Source organism: Ixodes scapularis, unplaced genomic scaffold, assembly GCF_016920785.2.
Source record: "Ixodes scapularis isolate PalLabHiFi unplaced genomic scaffold, ASM1692078v2 PGA_scaffold9__187_contigs__length_104089568, whole genome shotgun sequence".
Classification (NCBI taxonomy): Eukaryota; Metazoa; Arthropoda; class Arachnida; order Ixodida; family Ixodidae; genus Ixodes; species Ixodes scapularis.
Genome location: NW_024609884.1, coordinates 56985055 through 57003229, shown reverse-complemented (window position 1 = coordinate 57003229; position 18175 = coordinate 56985055). Strand labels below are relative to the sequence as shown.

General features: G+C 43.7%; 1 protein-coding gene across 1 annotated transcript in view; it reads left to right on the top strand.

Annotated features, from left to right (window-relative positions):
* The window catches only part of LOC8033259, a 958536-nt gene that overhangs the window by 398482 nt on the left and 541879 nt on the right, over nucleotides 1-18175 (top strand). Inside the window, exon 2 of the mRNA XM_042287366.1 lies at nucleotides 8070-8262. Within this exon, the coding sequence (XP_042143300.1) occupies nucleotides 8092-8262 (171 nt within the window). The 5' untranslated portion in view covers nucleotides 8070-8091. The remainder of the gene's footprint in view (nucleotides 1-8069; nucleotides 8263-18175) is intronic.

Sequence of the window (18175 nt, the reverse complement as noted above, 5' to 3'; positions counted from 1 at the left end):
CACATTAAAATTCTACTGCGGCCGCGTTGAAATATATTGTGTCTTATTGTCTGTTAAGAACTGTGATTTTTTAACTTTTTTTTTTTTTTTTTTTAGGGAGGTGAACGTCCGCGGGGAAAGGTTGCGTGTGTGCTAGGGCCTCGGGGTGGAGGAGATAATACTGGCATAAGAACATTTGTTGATAGCGAACTGCGTCTCGTAAGTGCAAGACGGCGTCGCCTATGACAACCGCCTCAAGATAAATGCTGTTTTTCGTTATGGTTTCTCTCGCGTTTGAAAGACAGAACTTTTCGGACAAAGATGAGGATGCTATATTGTTCATATTGCCTATGAACCCAGAGCTACGCTGTCTCACACACTACTTGGACTCAAGCAAGTGCTCTTAGAAACTCGGGAGTTGCCGACTGCTGGAAGCATGCCGCGGCTCTTTCAATTCATGCTAATGAAGTCAATAACGAGGCCGGCACTGCCAGACCGCAACACTAGGTCAAGCTGTACAAAAAACCGAAGCGCGACGCAAATACGGCCGCAGCTCATCTGTTGTGTTCCCAAACATTTTAAACACGTCGAACAAAAAAAAAAAAATACTACGCGTCGCAACACTTTTGTTATGTTTGCGCACATGTAGCGCTGCCGTCGAAGTGGTAAAGTCGTAATTCACGCCCGTGCGTCAGTAAGTCACTCATTCTTGTATGAGTAAAAAGAGTGATCGCCAATCGACTCACATTTGTGCCAGTATTGTTGTACTTTTTTTTTTTTTACTTTTCTTATGTGACGCCAGAATCATAATTTTGAACACAGTTGCGGGTGACCACAAGTAAGTTTTTTGCGTGATTTTTTTGTTTTGTTTGCTGTTTAGACGCAGCTATACTTTACATCTAGAACGCTCTGCGCCAGAAAAGGATCCTCAACATGACTTCTTTCTGCAAGAAATGTAATTCATTTTGAATTTCAGCCATACATTTTCAGTGATTTACCTTTATGAGGTGTCCTCTTCTGGTCCCCTTTATGTTGCTTTCATTTTACACATCTAACATTGCCTAAACGCTCTAATTTATCGACCCAAGAATGTTCTAATGTCTATCTTTTAGAGTTCCTTGGAAAGTAATTATACCTGTTGTGGGCTACCTACATCATTTTAATAATATATAAAAAAAACTCGAGTACAACCATCAATTTATTTTAAATTATACGTTCAGGTGAGTACGCGGGTCTACGATTATCTGCCTCATTTATCCTCATGTCTTCTGCTGCTTACTCGCTTTCTCTCGTAATCATCGGATAACGGAATTGGCAGGTAAACGAAGTCAGCTTGTTTCTCAAATTTAAAGTTGCCTAAACAATGGTATTTGAATACTTGGGTTTGCTTTGTCGACAGCCACGGAGATGCGTCGTAGCTACTACATTAGAGACTAAAGCGCCGTTCACACATATGCGACCGAGTGAGACCGAGAGAGACCAGACCGGTCTTTAAGCCTTTTGCGACGTCTTAGGACCGGATGGGCTACAGCGGAGCTGGTTCTAAGAGATAGCAAGAGGCTTAAAAACCGGTCCGGTCTCTCTCGGTCTTACTCGGTCGCAAGAGTGTGAACGTCGCTTTATCGTAGAAATCGTAGAACGGTCAGCGTCGGATTGCGGGCCCCGCGGGCGCGAGCTCAGTCCGCCCTCAAAGTGACGGCCCCCCCAAGCAAAGCAAAACTCTTGCACGCTCTTGCATGTGACCTACGAAAAGTCCCTATTAACGGGACAAGTAAGCGTAGCTGCACTACTGAATCGTGCGACAAGATAGAGAAACAATAAATAACCCTGTTCTCCGCACAGCTGGGGATTCATGCTTCCGACGATCTTTCTTGAATCACCCCCCCCAGGCACCGAATAAAACTTTTCGGGAGACACACATTTACCTTTCTGTCTAATACGATGCTGCGGAATTTGAATACATAACAATACCTGGCGCCCTGCCTTTTGCATTCCGTACATTACTTTACCCGCAGCGGCCTCCCGCGTCGTCTGCTCCTCGTACTGCTAACAAGTATGGGCGCGCCTCGCCAGGGGGAGCAGTGGCGCTGCGTATGCACGGCGAAACTTCAGCCGCACAGCCCTATATGTGCGCGTCTGTGTGTCTGTGTATGTACCAGACTCGTGCGTAACGTGTTACCAGTAATGAATTACTTGTAATCGATTATATTTTACTGTAATTTTGTAACGCCTGAAAAATTTCCTTTAATGACTAACGATCCTTGTGATTGAATTACTTTTTTGTTGTAATCGATTGCAAAAATTACCCATTACAATTTTTCTTAATTTTCGCTTTTGTATGGAAGAAAAGGGGTGAGGGAAATGTGCTGAATTCAGTCAGCTCTGGGCAACGGTCTTCTTTTTTTTTTTTTTTTTTTCCGAAACCACTAAGCACGGGACTTCGAGGATTGGTAGGCCACTTCATTGTGCTTCGTTTCCTGGGTACATTTTTTTTTTTGTGCACCGGAGAGTACGTTTGGGTTGGAAAAAATGACGTTATCCAGTATTTAAACAGCGCTCTTTTTATTTTATTATTTTTTTACGAGAGGGATTGGGTGTGTTGACGTCACGAAGTTAGCTGTAAACAAAAACAGTCAAGGTTTTCCTCTTTTTTTTTTTCGGAACAACTGAGTACGCGACCCCAAGGATTATGCTACCGTAATAAAAAGGAAGAAGTTGAATGAAAAAGTAACGTGGAAGTAATCGATTACTTCAGACTTATTTTTCGATTACTTTTTGAGGTTATAATTGTAATTGGTTACTTTTTACAGTAAAGTAATTGTAATTGTAATCGGTTGCTTTTTTTTCAGTAACGTGTACAAGACTGGTATGTACGCATATGAATGCGTGAATATGTGTACAGGCGGGCGTGTGTTTGTGTGTGTCCGTCTCTGCTTATGTGTGCGTGTGTATGTGTGGTGGGTGTGGTTGTGTGAGTGCATGTGGGCGATTGTGTGTGCGTGCATCTATGTGATTGCATGCATGCACGTGGCCGTAGGTCAGAGCCGCGGTCTGTTCAAGTGTTTTCAGGCTGCCGGTGTGTAAGAATAGGGAAGTTTGCATGTCGCGCGAGTACTGTAGCCTACGTTGGATTCGAGTCTGGAGCGCGTGTCCCAACTCGAGCTGTGTCTGCGCCCGAGATAGCCCCGATCAAAGCGCCCGTCGTTCTGCCGGGCGCTGTGACAGCTTAGCTGTCCGCTCAAGGCGGGAGGTGTCCGCGCGCTGTAGCCGAGCCCTTTGTTTTTTATTAGCCGTCGGGGGCTGTCGGAGGATTTTTATTTGTTTGCTCGATTGTTTCGATGGTCGTTTTGCTGTCTCAAGTACAGTTGACTTGGTTGGGCCGGATGCTTGGCATTGCAGACCGTTTGGTTCTGCCTCCAATTATCACGCTCTTACCTGCCATTTATAGGGAGTATTCACTGGCGGCCATAGGTGTGTACGCGACTGCTGAGCGCGTGCTGACGGAGAGCTTCCACAGTTCTTTTGCAACGTGCCTTTCGCATCATTAAGATTGCCGGTCTTAGCAGCCTATTTACGCAAGCTCGTTGTGAGCAAGTGCTCTAAACATCGCCCTCAGATACGGCTTCTAGTGAATATATTGAACGAGTACGGGAGACAAAATGAGATAGGAACTCGCTTTTGTAGAATAATAACGAGACGATGTGCACAAGAATAGTGTTAATTCTTTTCTGTGAGTTGAGATGAAACGTTCGCGCGGTAGAAGGCAAAAACAATCCGAGCCCAGTGGCCCCAATCAACATTTTCTCGTATTCGAAGTAGTTAAAAAAAAAAAAAAACCGTGTTCCTGAGCTTCCATGGGCAATTTTTTATTTATTTCTTATTTAGTTTTTTTTTTTCTTTCTCGAAAAGGGAAGATAATTTGAGATTTTTCTATAATTGACTTTGCATTCGGTGAAATATGTCTGAGATTCGAGCCCACTCAGCAATTCTTTTTCATTCTTCCATTTTGAACCGTTAAATTGTATGGATAAGAATAAAAGTTAAAACAAACATCACGCGTTTTTACTCCTTCTCCCTCTCTCCCCTCCCCTTTTGTTAAAGACAAAAAATAAATAAACAAAAAACGCGAGAAAATAACCGATCCAGGAAATCAAGTCATACGGAGCCGGTGTCGCTGAGTCAGCAAGCGCACTCGCCGGAGGGACGATGGAGATTCCGTACGATTTGGAAACCGTTTACACTAGTCGTACTTACCCTCTTCTCCAGCCCCGCATTTAATAATTGGCTCCGCACGGTACCAAAGCAGGCCTCTCTGCTACGCGTGGTCTGATTTCTCGAGACAGAAATCACGTGAACTCTTGGAGCGAAGCGGCCTTACGACCGGACACAGAAGGCGCGCGAAGGAAGGACACCGCATCTGGCACAAAACAAAAACGCTGCGCCGGCGGTACGCTGTGCAGCCAGCCTTTCTCCGAGCGGCTGGGTCGCGTCACAATGGAACCGGCTTTGTACTTCGGGCACGGGTCCTCCATCTTCGACGGATTCTTCCAGCCAGCGCGCCGCTGAGAGCCTTTCTGTTTTAATTAGCTGCCTCGTGGGCGCTCGAGAGGGACGACTCCTCGGCGGATCCCCCCGCGTGGGCAGCCCGAGCTGCGCTGGTTGCGCCTGGAAAGAGCGGAGCAACCGGACATGCTTTTGCTGCTCTCGTTGCGAAGACGCGGGTGCAGCCCACTGCAGAGGCTTTCTTTTGGGGTTCTAGTTGGCGGGCGCTGCCCTTGTGGCCCCGTGACTTTTTATTTTGCGCTCTCCTCGCAGAAAGAACGGATTTGCTTTTTTTCGGCGATAGCTGTTATGGGGTCTTCCCAGCACTGCGAATGACGTCCGTTGTTATTGCTGTAGTTGTTGTAGCTGGGGTTGTACGGTGTCCGTCGTCGATGTTGCCAAATTCTGGAAAAAAAAAATCTCCCGCCATTCGCTGGAATTGAACCTGGGATCCGCTGCGTATGAAGAGGGCTCGTTACCTCTGAGTCAGGCCACAGCCTCGTCTTTCTTTATTGTGTGTTTAACGCATGGAAAACCACCTCAGCAATACTCTGCATAAAAGGGATAGATGTGGTATGGGGGGGCGGGGGAGCATTCCGCCACCTCCCGGCTTGCCTTAGAGGCCAGCGGGTAGAAAACGACGGGATAAATTTCTTCTTCTTCGTGGCACTCTGGCCCATGGTAGTGTCTGTTCCTTCTCCGCCAACCTACTCTACACTTCCCGAAAAAGAAACGAAAAACTGACGTCGATTAATATCGATGCATCGTCAAGGTGTTGCTCAGGACATTGTTGGGACGTCTCGTGCTCGACGTTCAAAGAACTTCCCGGACAAGACGTCGAACAGACGTCGATTAATGTTGAAGATGTGGAGGTGAAGCTCACGACGTTGCCACGACGTCGCGCGTTTGACGTTGTCGGCACCATTCATGTGACGTATCATTGACGTCGATAAAAATTATGCTAAGGGCCTCGACGTAGCCGACGTCTAGGACCTCATTTTTACGTCATCTCGACGTCCTGTGCTACCTGGGATATATAGCGCTCGCATCCCGCTCTGTCACAGGAGAGCACCCGCGAGGTGGCGCCACCAACACATCTCGTCACCAATAGTGATGACGTTGAGGGAAAGGAGGGGGGGGAGCGCAGACTTTGACTCAACCAAGCCCAGAGAAAGAAGAAAACCAGCGTTGAGGGGGGGGGGGGGGGTTCACGCAATATTCACACGAGGGAGAAGTCTAGGGGATTTCTCCCTGGAGCGCGCATCACGCGCCGAAAGCGTCAAGCTTTCGTGATGCGGCGCTTAAGCTACGCGGAGCAGGGAGGGAGGTATTTATGCTCGGGCGGTACAAACAACCCAGGTTTGGCGGCAGATCACTTTGGGCTTTATTTATATGTAATAGTTTGTCGTGAAACGCTTTTCTGTCAAGTGTATAGACCGCTCAATTCATCTGCGGTGGCGTCAAGAGTGGAAACCGCTAAGCTGGAGCCTGGACTGCAAACGGTCACATCCCCTCTTCCCAGCACTGCGTCAGTGTGAACAACGAAGCTGAGGAGGATTGGCGGTCGCTGTTCACCGTCACGCACAACCCTCCGCAGATTTTTCCCCGTATGAATACCGCTTTACGTACTGTACATATGCTTATAGATAGGAGTGCGTTCAGTACAATGAAACCAGGAAAGCCTCAGAAATAATGAGCGAGGCAGTACGCCTGAGCCCTACAGGAAAACACGTTATAACTTTCCACTATCTAGATTATGAATTTGGAAATCTAAATGGTATTGTTTCTGAAAACCTGAAATCCAGATTGCAGACAAACGAATAATTTCTGTAAACCTGAAATTCAGAAAGAATTCAGATAAACTTCGAGTTCCATAATTCAGATAGTGAAAAGTTATACTGGGTTTTTCGGTGGGGGGGCGTTGCTGAGAGTGGTCACCGCTCTTTCAAAAATGAAGGCGGTGGCTTGTCCCACGGATGGACGTCTCACGTGCTTCGCGTTACTGAACAGCTTCCGTTATCGAATACAAAAAAAAAAAAGAACGGTACCTGAGTGTGGTATATGTTCATGCCGTGGGTTCCAGTGATTGCTCCAACCCTTGAAAGAAAAATGTTCGCAGGAAATTGTGAAAGGTCAGTTGCATTAGAAGAAAGATCGACAGGCAAATATATTTTCTTCTTTTCGTATCTGAACTGTCTTTTTTTATAAATGTCATCGCTTGCCGCGGGAACGAAAAAAAAAGGAGAAAAGATTGGCTTTCGGTCGGGTGTTTTTAAGGATGAGAATTTTTGGGGGAAGAAAAAGAAGCTGCGGGTCCGAAGGGGGCGAAACTAATTAAATGGAGTCCAGAAACCCGTCTTCGGGATGGCTAAAAGTGTGATGCAACTTTCTTTTCTTGAGCTTGGCGTGCGCGGTGCTATCAAAAAGAATTAACGCTAATAATATCAGGCGAGTCAGTTGTGGTAATTTTTGTAATGGCTTCTTTAGAGCTTATCGTACGTATTATTTCACCAGACTGTTTTATCAATGTAGGAGATAGAAATACTTTTTCAATTGACTGAAGGATTCCTTTCTTATCCAAATAATTACTTGCGTTGGGACAGTTATTGTGTCCCAGACTCTGGCTTGGCATTGTGCAAGCAGTCGTTTGTGATTTTCCGTCCAAGATTTTGGGCTGCTCCTGACTCTCTGAAAGTCCAAATCGGGCCCCTATTCGCAACAACAGTTATCTTTCATCTTTTTTTTTCTATTTCGCAAACGTTTCTTTGACATTCGTTCTTTCTTTTTTCTTGCTATAAGCAGAGATGTTTTTGTGGTAAAGTCTCTTCGTGGTAACAGCATGACGAGAGGGTTTGACTTGATTGCAGTGCTGTAGGAATTCTCGAGGAACCCTAGGTGACGAGGTAGTGGTAACGTTTACACGTGATCTGAATAGTCATTGATTGATTTTCTCGGCTGGTTCTGCGGTATCTCAAGCGAACCCGCGTTAATGGAACGATTGGGGCTCGCAACGCCCCGCGGTTCTTAACACTGATTATACAGGACGCACCAGGTGCTCTGTAGGAAATTAAACTCGAGGGTTTCCCTTTTAAGCAGCGCGTGGATTAATCCAACGAGTAAACAGATCCCAAGAGCGACAGGGTGCAACTGATAGACCCTTTTCAAATGTTCGCGCCATCCAGTAGCTGCTGCGCGAATACTCCTCGTCCGCCATTGTTTGATTCCTTCCTCTGAGCATGTATTGGACAGGAGGGCTGCGACAGCGTTGGCCGTCCACTCGGATCGAATCACGGAATTCGTGGCCAAAAAATGGCAATCGCCAACGTTGCTCTGCTGTCTCATGAACTTCCTGGTGACAGTGAGATAAGAGACTCTGACAACGGCCTTTTAAAGTTGTCATGGACTGCTCCGTGAATGTTGGCGGGCCGCCTCGCGGGGAAGCCTACTCCTGAACACTTTTAGGGGATGCACGTGCGCGAGTTGAGGCGGCTGGTACCGCCGGTGGAATGGTGCCCGCCCGGAGACTGAAGGTGGGCACGTCTGTGCAGGCGGCCGAGGCACGATGCCCCCATGACGTCGTCGGCGAGGATGTCGCGGTCGGGGTCGCCACCCCGGGAGCCCGAGCCCCCACCCGAAGCCGCGCCCAGCTCAGCGGGCTCGGCGTCGCCGCCGCCGCAGCCACACCAGTATCGCTTCGGCCTCCATAACGACATCGGAAACTTCACGGCCAAACCACCCAGGGTGAGCGCCTCCACCCCCTCCTCCCTGTTTCTTTGTTGTTCTTTTTTTTTTTTTTTGTTATAAGTAAGCAAAAAAAAAAAAAAAGAAATAACTACGGAAAAGGTATGGGATGTTGACACTTCCACTATAATACCTGCTTTTCCCTTGCTATGATGTTGACCCGATCCTACAACTGAACATCAGGCCAACTAGGCCTGTTGAGCGAGGGCGTTGCTGGAGTATGACTGGGGAAAAAGAAAAATCAGTCGCTACACTTCCCGGGTTATCCGCAATAATAAATATCGTGTGGAGTAACATCTCCAGATTCACTCGAAGAATATACGTTGGCAGAGTAAACGTCAAACACAGGGTGACATTATTCTTTCCACTATATGGATGCTAGGTTTTGTCATAGAATAAAATTCGTATGAAATTACAAGAAAAGACGCAATACCGACAAATGAAAAATTATTCCAGCAAACTAAGCTACGCTTAGTTTGTTGGAACTGGGTTTTCTTCTACAGTTATTTTTTATTCCTACATCGGTGAAGCTGGCATATCGTGCAACTCAGAAGATGCTTAGCATGCTTCCAAGTATTCATGTTCCTCATGAACTATTCCTGAATCTCACGATGTGTGCATCAAACATTTAGCGAAAACAATGTAAGCTTGAATCCCTTCCATAAATCTATAACATCAGTTTTCGGGCCAAGAGGGATGTCGGAAAGGGACAAACAATACGATCCTAAAAAAAAAAAGAAAATTAAAAAATGAATTTTTTGGCGTTTTATATATTATTTTGTAATATTTTATAAAATTATGTGACGCTCAATATAATCAGAGGCAACTTTTTGTGGCATTTCCCAAAAGAGGAGGTGTGCGCAGACATGTACACGTTACTGAAAAATAGTAAAGAATTACATTTACAATTACTCAAGGCTATAGTGAAATTAATTACAATTACAATTACCCTGCTATATTAGTAAGTGACCGTTACTCCAAAAGTAATCCGTTACTTTCGTGGCGTTACTTCCAAGAGTATTGTCCTAAAGTAAGAAACAAAGGGAAGAGGCTTATTCAAGTTCTGATTGTTGCCACCTGTTCCCTTTATTGACCCAGAGTATTTTGAGCAACAGCTGGCTCTCAAAAATCTCGTTAGACATCTTGCGTTATTTCTTACTGAAGATGTCGACTGCTACGTTGAGCACTTTTTGAACTGAGGCACTGGATGGGAGTGCCATATTGTGCCTCACGAATACTTCATGCTCTGCATTGATCTTCTCCAACGAAGCAATGGAAGTACTATTTACCTCGAAGATAGAGCAAAGCTTCGTCGTTGCAGCCGTTGCCTGATATTCGAGAGTTTTAGTACATTGTTCCGATACCTGCGATGCTCTCTACAACAATGCCCGACAACGATATGATGCACGTGCAAAGGCGGCGGCGGAGTATCGGATATCGTTATCGGAGTCATCGGAGCAATCTACTAAAATTCTCTATTGTCGAAATCGCGAAGCTGTAAAGGTCATCATATAACTAGCCAAAACTGTAATAAGAATTTATTTATGTGCATCTTACTATACCTTCATATATTGCCAGACAATAGCACAGCATTGTTGGTAATAGTAAGGGGATAATAAATAATAAATAAGGTTTGGAGCAATATTCTTCTTCCTTTGGTTCTGAACAGGTCGAGCCTCGGTTGAGACGTCGGGGAATAAGAAAACGTTTTCAATATATAAATATTCGTAATAATAAGAAAAACAAACACAAGGACACTCATAACTACAATTATTTAGAGCGTCGGTTAAAACAAGAAAATGTAGACGCCTTTTTGCCGTGTGTACCTTTCTTGATGCTGTTCAAAACCGCACGGAGCACGGACCGAGTGCAGTTTTCTCCGGTGTTCGCCAGATCGACGTCCGCTGCTGCCCGGAAGTGTGCAGTAATGAACGAGGATGATTGCGTCAATAACACATTCACATATTATTCCATCACTTTTAGTGGATTTTACTGTAGACGGAGCGTTCACTGCTGTTGTGACAATATGAAAAATGTCGTAGTCACTGTAACTGAGAAGGACATTGTTAATTCTTGTCTGTGCACTGACCGCCTCGAGCTTCTCGAAAAGGCACATAACCCCTGGGTGTCATCCTCTACCCGTCTTCTAGATCGAAAAGAAAAAACAAAAGGACTAAAAAAGCGGATATAACTTGCCCACCACTTTCTTTCTTTCTTTTTTGTAGAAATACACATTTGGATTTTTTGACATTGTTGTTAGGGTCTAAAAAAATAGATTTAAATAGATTCAGGGGCATGGTGTTCGAGAAAGGCTTTGGGGAACTGAAAGGTGCCAAACCTCCCTTTGCGCTGGTCAATGCGCGTGACATTCTGCCTCCGCACGACTTTAGCAAAATAAAAACAACTTTTTTTTTATTGGGCGGGGGGGGGGGGGGGGGGGGGTTCTGAAAAAATGTAAATGATTACAACGAATCCGTTACGTAAATATGTAAGGAAATTACTTTACAATTACTCTGGCAAATATTTAATTATTCGGTTACTAGATTACTGCTAATTGTAAGGTATTACAAGTAAATTCGTTACTTGTAACGGATTCAGTGGTTACTGCATGCCTGCATCCACTCGTGCACAAAATACTTTAATGGCGTATAAAGTTGAAACTCATTTAATTTTTGCTTACTGCACATACATCTTTGGCTGTGAATATTGCCTTGTAAGTTGCAATAAAACGTTCTGCGATGAACTTAGGTCTTGAAATAGTAACACCTAAAAAAAGGTATTCAAAGATGTTGCAAACATTAAATGGCATTCTTGTGTACCTTGAGTTGAGACGTCACTCGGCTGCGTGATAAGTTGTAGTTTCTTCCCCTGTGTCGACGCCCCTAAGCAGCTCTCTCCTCCCAACGTACAAGAGCGTGTCAGTCTCCTCGAAACTGGGGCCCTCATACATGCCACAAGAAGTGAAGGTTTCTTCTTCATCCCAGAAAAAAAAAGAGAATAAAAAACAATATTGTAGATATAGTGAAATGCACATGAAACATTTCTGTCTCAAAATCAAGCAAACATCTATGCTGGTGAATCCCTATCTTGTTTTGCTTTGCGTGGAGGGAATGTGTTCCAACTAATTGCTTTTGTATTGTAGTCGATGACGCCAGCTGGAGCATTCGGTAGCTTCAAAAAGCTACGAATAGTATTAAAATTTTAATTATCGGCTATTATACATTCCGTGCATGCGACGTCATATGGCCGAGAAAAATAAATTCGATGGTTCCAAAATGTATGCTGCAGAAGGAACGGGTCACAGGAGCATGGTACAGAGCAATGGCGGCCGACGTAACGTCAATGCAAGCCATGTATTCCTTGATAATATGAGCCAAAGAGTGAGCAATTGAGTTGTCGGCAGTCATCTGCCGTGACGACTTCTAAGGCAAAGACATGATGAGGTAAACTAGTATGCAAACCAAATACGCCTTATTGTGCTTCTTTAATTTTGTCTCGAAAGGAGCCACCCACCAAGCTTCCAAGATTTATGAACACCATATATTATGCCACTAAAACTTTCTTAAACGCAAACTATTAGGATAATATGCAGAACGGGTTTACGTACGGTTTGGAACACTATAGGTACCAGAAGAAAAATGCTGTTTTGTGAACCTAACATATGTTTAATCAAGCCACCTCTATAAATTTTACTGTTCCCTCAGCGCCGTATTGTTTTCGACATGCCATTTAGTAAAATCATTGTCATCTTTCGTAATTGATCATTCGCGATTTAGAAGCCCATTTAGATCACAAAAGCCTCTTTCATTTATGACAGCTCTCAGCGTAACGAATTTTAAACTTTTATAATTGGCTGAAAATACTATAATCGTGTGAACATTTAAAACGTCAAAATCTTTGAGGAAGCTATTTTTCGCAATTATAAGTGATTCGTGAAAATTACGTCGCTTACAGTATACAGGATTTTAGTGTGAATATTCTATATATTATCCTGTAAACTATTTAGAAGGCATCAGATAAGCCAGCTCTATCCCCGTTACACTCCCAGGTTAAAATGAAAAATGAACAGAGTTGTTACTTTGTACGTACCATCCTGTCAATTTCGCCGAGTTACGCTGAAATTCCAGAACCATCTTCTTGGTGTGATACAGCTTCCAAGTTGGTCCTAGGCTATGGCAGTGTGCCAGCCTGCAACAGTGCATGCATAAATTTAATGTCATGCTTCCACCCAGGAAATCAAAAAGACGAATTTTTGTTTTCTGTGAAATGAAACGGGAACTTCAGGTTCTGTTTGGCTGAATTGGGCTAGTCATTGCGAGCACATCATATACATAGGTCACTCCTTTGATTTACATTAATTTAAAATTGCAAGAATTTTTAACTTTCTGCAATATACAAGTGTAAACCAGGTTTATAATTCTGCTGTAACAACATAATTACTGTGTTCCGATCAATATATGCAAACCAGCCTTATGGTATCAAAGTCTATACTTATCTGGAGTAGGGTTAAATGTAAGTCAACCAACCTACCATTCGTCCGCTCTACTGGATGTTGGGTCCGGGTTGCCTTTGTCCCCATCCTGGAGAAAAAGCAGGCAAGGCGTCCCTGCCATGATCCCGACGTGCATTTATTTTGGTTCCCAATAGCTGCGGGCTGCCAGCCCAATCAGCTTTGAGACCATCTTGCTGTCTGTTGTGTGAATGTTTGTTCAACTGCTTGAGACATAAACGCTGTGTTTCAGGTGCATCTTTAAGTAACTAAAACAGACAAAAAAAATGTTTTAGCCTCTTTGAAAAGGGCCTTTTATTTCTTGTTATCACATCCACACAAGTGATAGGCAGCAGTGCGGCTTAATTTTAGGCCAAGCACTTTCATATACATTTTTAGATAGTGTCATGACAGAGTCTTATCAAGTGCCAGGCGAGCATGCAAAACGTTGCTATTAAATATTCTGCATGTTTCCATGCCCCCCCCCCCCCCCTTATGGCATGCACCCAAATAGTATCAGAAACACAAACATGTTAGTTAGTCAGAGCTCTGGACAGTAACAGTATGTCAGTAGCTGTTTGCCTCCAAACGTTATGGAATTGCAATAATGTTCCTGTCTAGCCCCATCAACACCCTTGAAGTCAAGGTAGGTTTCTTACAATAACTGCCGCTGTATGGTTTGTATAATAGGTGAGCCTCAGAACCATAGACAATGGAGACTATGTGGCTTGAGCGTACTCACCTGAGAATCCACATAATCAACGTCAGTTTGCGCTTGGCCGGGAATGCATCTGATATAAAAAGAAAATATTGGGGTTTTATGCCACAAAATGTTTGAAGGGATCGTCCAAAGGCTCCACGAAAGGGACCACCCAGGTTTTGAACTCTAATTCCTGCGCTCTGGAAGCGAACATGGAACTTTAACACCACAGAAGCACTGTAACTTATGAGATTAAAACAACATATCCTATGACAGGTGAGAAAATCGTCACAGCCACATTTACAACAGAGAGACTCGGTCCATAGCTAAAAGAAACAAATCTTAGATCAGTTATATTCAATGCAAAGCACCTTGAACAATGTTTACCATGAGGTCTTGGTAAGAAATGCATTCGCTTACTTGAGTTACTGCCCTAAACTGGTTTAGATGTGTTAATTAATACTTTATATCTTCATATCAATCACAGTAGCAAAAACAAGGCCCAGGAACTTGTTCGATTTTTTTGTTAGTTTCTTTCCAATTACGCAACAGGCTAAAAATTCAAAACACGAGACTGGCGCATAATCACGACTTAGCGAAACATTACAAGGTATGCACAGTTTGCCCCGCACATCAAATCAAGAAACATCATGCTTCTACAAAACAATAACTTTTAAGTAAAATTCTAAAAATTATATGGCTAGAAGCGAAGACAAAGGTTAAGAATTGGGCTAGTTGGTAATTCATTACAGCAAATTCAGCGCAAAAGACGAGGTGAAGAGAGGGACACAAACAGGTCGCTGTGTTTGTTACTCTCTTCTCTTCGTTTTTCTGCGTTGAATTTGTTGTCAAGGGAAGACAACTTAAGAACTGGTGCTGAGAATGTTAATTAAATTCTTAAACAACGACGATGCGAAAGCGATACATACAATCTGCTGGATGCTTAAGTTTATGACGCAAAAACAAGAAACCTCCACTAAAACTCCCCACCGATGAAGCAATCGTGTTTCCAGATTGTTTAGTTTCGACAGTTCGCGAGAAGAGGTGCCGGCGTGAAAGCGAAAAAGAAATCAGTAGCACGATCGCCACTCGAAGGTAGTTTTGGCGGTTAAGGCTCGAAAGAGAAAACCGAAGCCAACCAGGCGCTTCGGTTTTCACCTGTAATTGCGCCCACACGTAAAAGTGACCCCGGTCGCAGTTCCGACCGTAACCGAAAACAGCCATCTCTGATACGAACGTGGATTAGCTACGACTTATGCCTGCACTTTTTAAAAAGACTTGTTGCAGTTTCGGTTCCGGTATCTTGGGTGGAAGCTCGTTTGCATTTAGCTTGCCTTGCGTTTCATTCGTTTTATTTTAAATAAAAATCTTTGAGTTTAATAAAACAAAACCTGAAAGTAAGGACTGTCTGTGTCATTATTATAGTTAAACTGAGTTTTAGAGTGGTTTTCAATTTTCTGGTTGAAGTGCTGCCTTTCCATCGTTCAAGTGGCATAACACTCGTAACTAAACCGACGGCTTGCATTTAGGTTTTTCTGTTTTACGCTTTCGCCTACGTGGTGTAACAACCTTTTTGATGTAAGGAATTTTACCAGTCTATAATCAACAATCTAAACAATTTCTGTGTTTCGCGATAACAATAATTTCAACGCGTTGGCAAATGCATAAAAACTGCTTTGTTTTGTACATAAAAAAAATCATAATAGACAGAGGAGAACCCCGAATTTTTCTGATCACTCTCTTGTCATCAAAATAGTAGTCAGATTTTTTTTATAAATAATATTTACATCCTGTTATCTCTCCGACATTTACCAATATAAGTACGCCGTAGAGCGAATCATGAATTTAAAAGCCTAAACACAGAAGTCACGCCCTGCGTTTTGGAGCTGTCAGTGCTTTTAGAAGATTCATGCGTGGTAACACCCAAATAGATACCTCTTTCTGTTATTTAATAGAACTATATTTTTTCTACTTTAATCTGTTTATTCGTTTTCATTGCTCTATTTTTTTTTTTTTTGATTTTCATGTGTTTTAAAATCGCACGCTGTAGAAAGTTACCTTGAAATATTTGCTCTCCATCATACTCACATGTCTGTTGTTTTCCAGGTAAATAATTTCGAGTTAAATTAATGTAGTAATATACAGGGTGTCACAAAAATATTTACATGTTTTTTTGTTTTTTTTTACCGCAAAAATAAACTAGGCATTGCCGAACGTTCATTCTCCGCCCAAAGGTAGCACCAGAGGTCACAACCAGGTGCCAAAGTTTCAGCCCGATCCGATACCCTAATCAAAAGTTAACAAGTGATTTTCTGAAAACTTCAATGGGAAGATGGCGGCCGACGAAGTTTTCAAATACATGGGGGCTCTATGGCACCAGAAACCGAAAACGGGCCAAAATGGGCTCCATTTTCCTTTTGACATTTCCCAAAAATCGCTGATAACTTTTGAATAAGGTATCGGATCGGGCTGAAACTTTGGCCTCTGGTTGTGACCTCTAGCGCTACTTTTGGGAGGAGAATGAGCGTTCGGCAATGCCTAGTTTATTTTTGCGTTTGCAACGCAAAAAAAAAAAAAAAACCTGCAAAAAAAAATTGTGACACCCTGTACATCTTTGTTTTCAGAAACTACATTTATTTCGGCAAGTTATTAATCCCAAGTTCAGTTTTTGAAAACGCGTTAAAGTTCGAAATTCGTGAATATGAATCTGTATTTTCTCCCATCAACAGATCGAAGTGAGCGAGGCTTTATTTTTTTTTTTTTTTATCTCAGAAACAAGGAAGGTGACATTTCAGCAATGGAAATCTATACCGAATCCTATATACCATAAATGTTTATAAAACCCAAGACGGAGGCTACAAAGAGGGGACAAACAGAAGACGTCTCAAACACAGCAACTAAGTTTTATTCGGTGATGTGGAGAGGACGGGTATAGAAGAAGTGTCCCGAATAAAATTGAGTAGCTGTGTTCTGAGACGTCTTGTGTTTGTCCCCTCTTTCTAACCCCCGTCCTGGGTTTTAGAAATGTTTAACCTTGACCAGCTCGCCTGCCTTATCACGTTATCTTCTATATACCATGACTGACTGAACTCGAATTACTCGCTTATTTTATTTATGACTAAAGCTATATATGTTCCCGCCATTGAGTACGCCATCCACTGAAGAGCCATCCTCACGTAATACCCAATGTCTCGAACATTTGAGGCAGCATAAATCAATAATTTAATAAATTAATACGTATATACACATCCTCCGGTGGCTCTGACGTCGCTCCGCCGTGGTGGCGCTGCTGTCCTCAGTGCGCATGCGCGGACAATATAGCTCGAGCGAATCTGGTTTTTGCGCATGCGCAGTGCCCACACCTGGTGTGGGCAAACGTGGGCATATTTTCAAAAAGGCACGTTGGCCTATAGTAGATAGAGATATGTGTCATGCTAACAAGCTCTTAGCCCCTGAAACGCAGCATATACGTAAGGTTGGCATTCCGGGCTCCAAGTCAGACTCTACTCGGTTCATTATAAAGTCCGATCAGAGACAACGTCACGATCCTCGGGAGCCAGTCAAGCAGAACCAAAAGTGCATCGTCATAGCACTCGTCGTCTTCGATCGTGCGTTTGCACTTGCCGGTTAAACCAATCGAGCACAGAAAGAATCACGACGCATTCACTGTGCTTGCCAGATTCGTCTAGCCGGTGGTAGCAAAGGCACAAAGACGGCGAGCGCCATGACAGTACACTTTTTTTATTGGTTTCCTCGAATCGCAGTGTTGGCCGCAGTCGGCATGAATGTAAAACTGCACTTCATTGTTTTTAAGAATCAAACTCCAAACACTCATACACCCTCGCAGCATCATGGGGTGCACTCTCATTACTTAACCCCTTTCTTGCATCCTCCTAACACCTTCTTACACCCTTTCATATTTTGAAGGTGGAAAAGTAGTGTTTTGGTCGTGTCGGACACCCTTCACAAACCCTTCATGTTGAAAATTAGGGTTTTAGAAGGTTGTTTCGAGTACAATTCCACCTTCAAGGATGTAAAACCGTTTACTGTGTATACGGAAAGAATCGGAAAGGGTCGTATTCTGCCAGGACACCACTCTAACCGCAACTAAAAGCGTGCATTTTATCAAGGGGTACAGGCAAAGTCCACTGATGTGCTTGCCTTGCAAGCAGCGTCAAATGCGCCATAGCAGGAGACCTGTGCTTTGCGCAGCCCTTGGAAGCGAATGGTGACGGAGAACTCGCTCGTGGCACGTGTCTTGCGCGTTCTCGCTACAATGGTTGGCAGCAGTTTTAAGAAACGCCAACCGTGAATTTTATGAACGGGCTTTGGGGCACAGCCGGTGATCACCGCCACCACTCTCATTACCACTTTCTGCGGCTGCACTCAGCACTCCTGTTTCCACTGGCAAAAAGAGCCCCGCGGCAGGCCGTTCCCAGCAGTGTGGGCCCTACAGGATCCAGTGGCCGTATCTAAAATAAAATGCTGAGATCGTTTAATCCCTTCTAGAGCCAGCCAGCCGATTCTTAAGTTTCTATGATTCCAAGTAGGGCACAGATCCAATTTAGCCCAAGATTGAACTACGATGGAAAAGAAAGACGACAGTGGCAAGATCTCTGGCCACCTAAAATTTATTCCGTTATTTTGGTTTTCAAATTAAATAAGTTCGGCGGGAATCCGTTCACTAGGTTGAGAGTTTTTTGCACCTGAAAAGAAAATAGCAC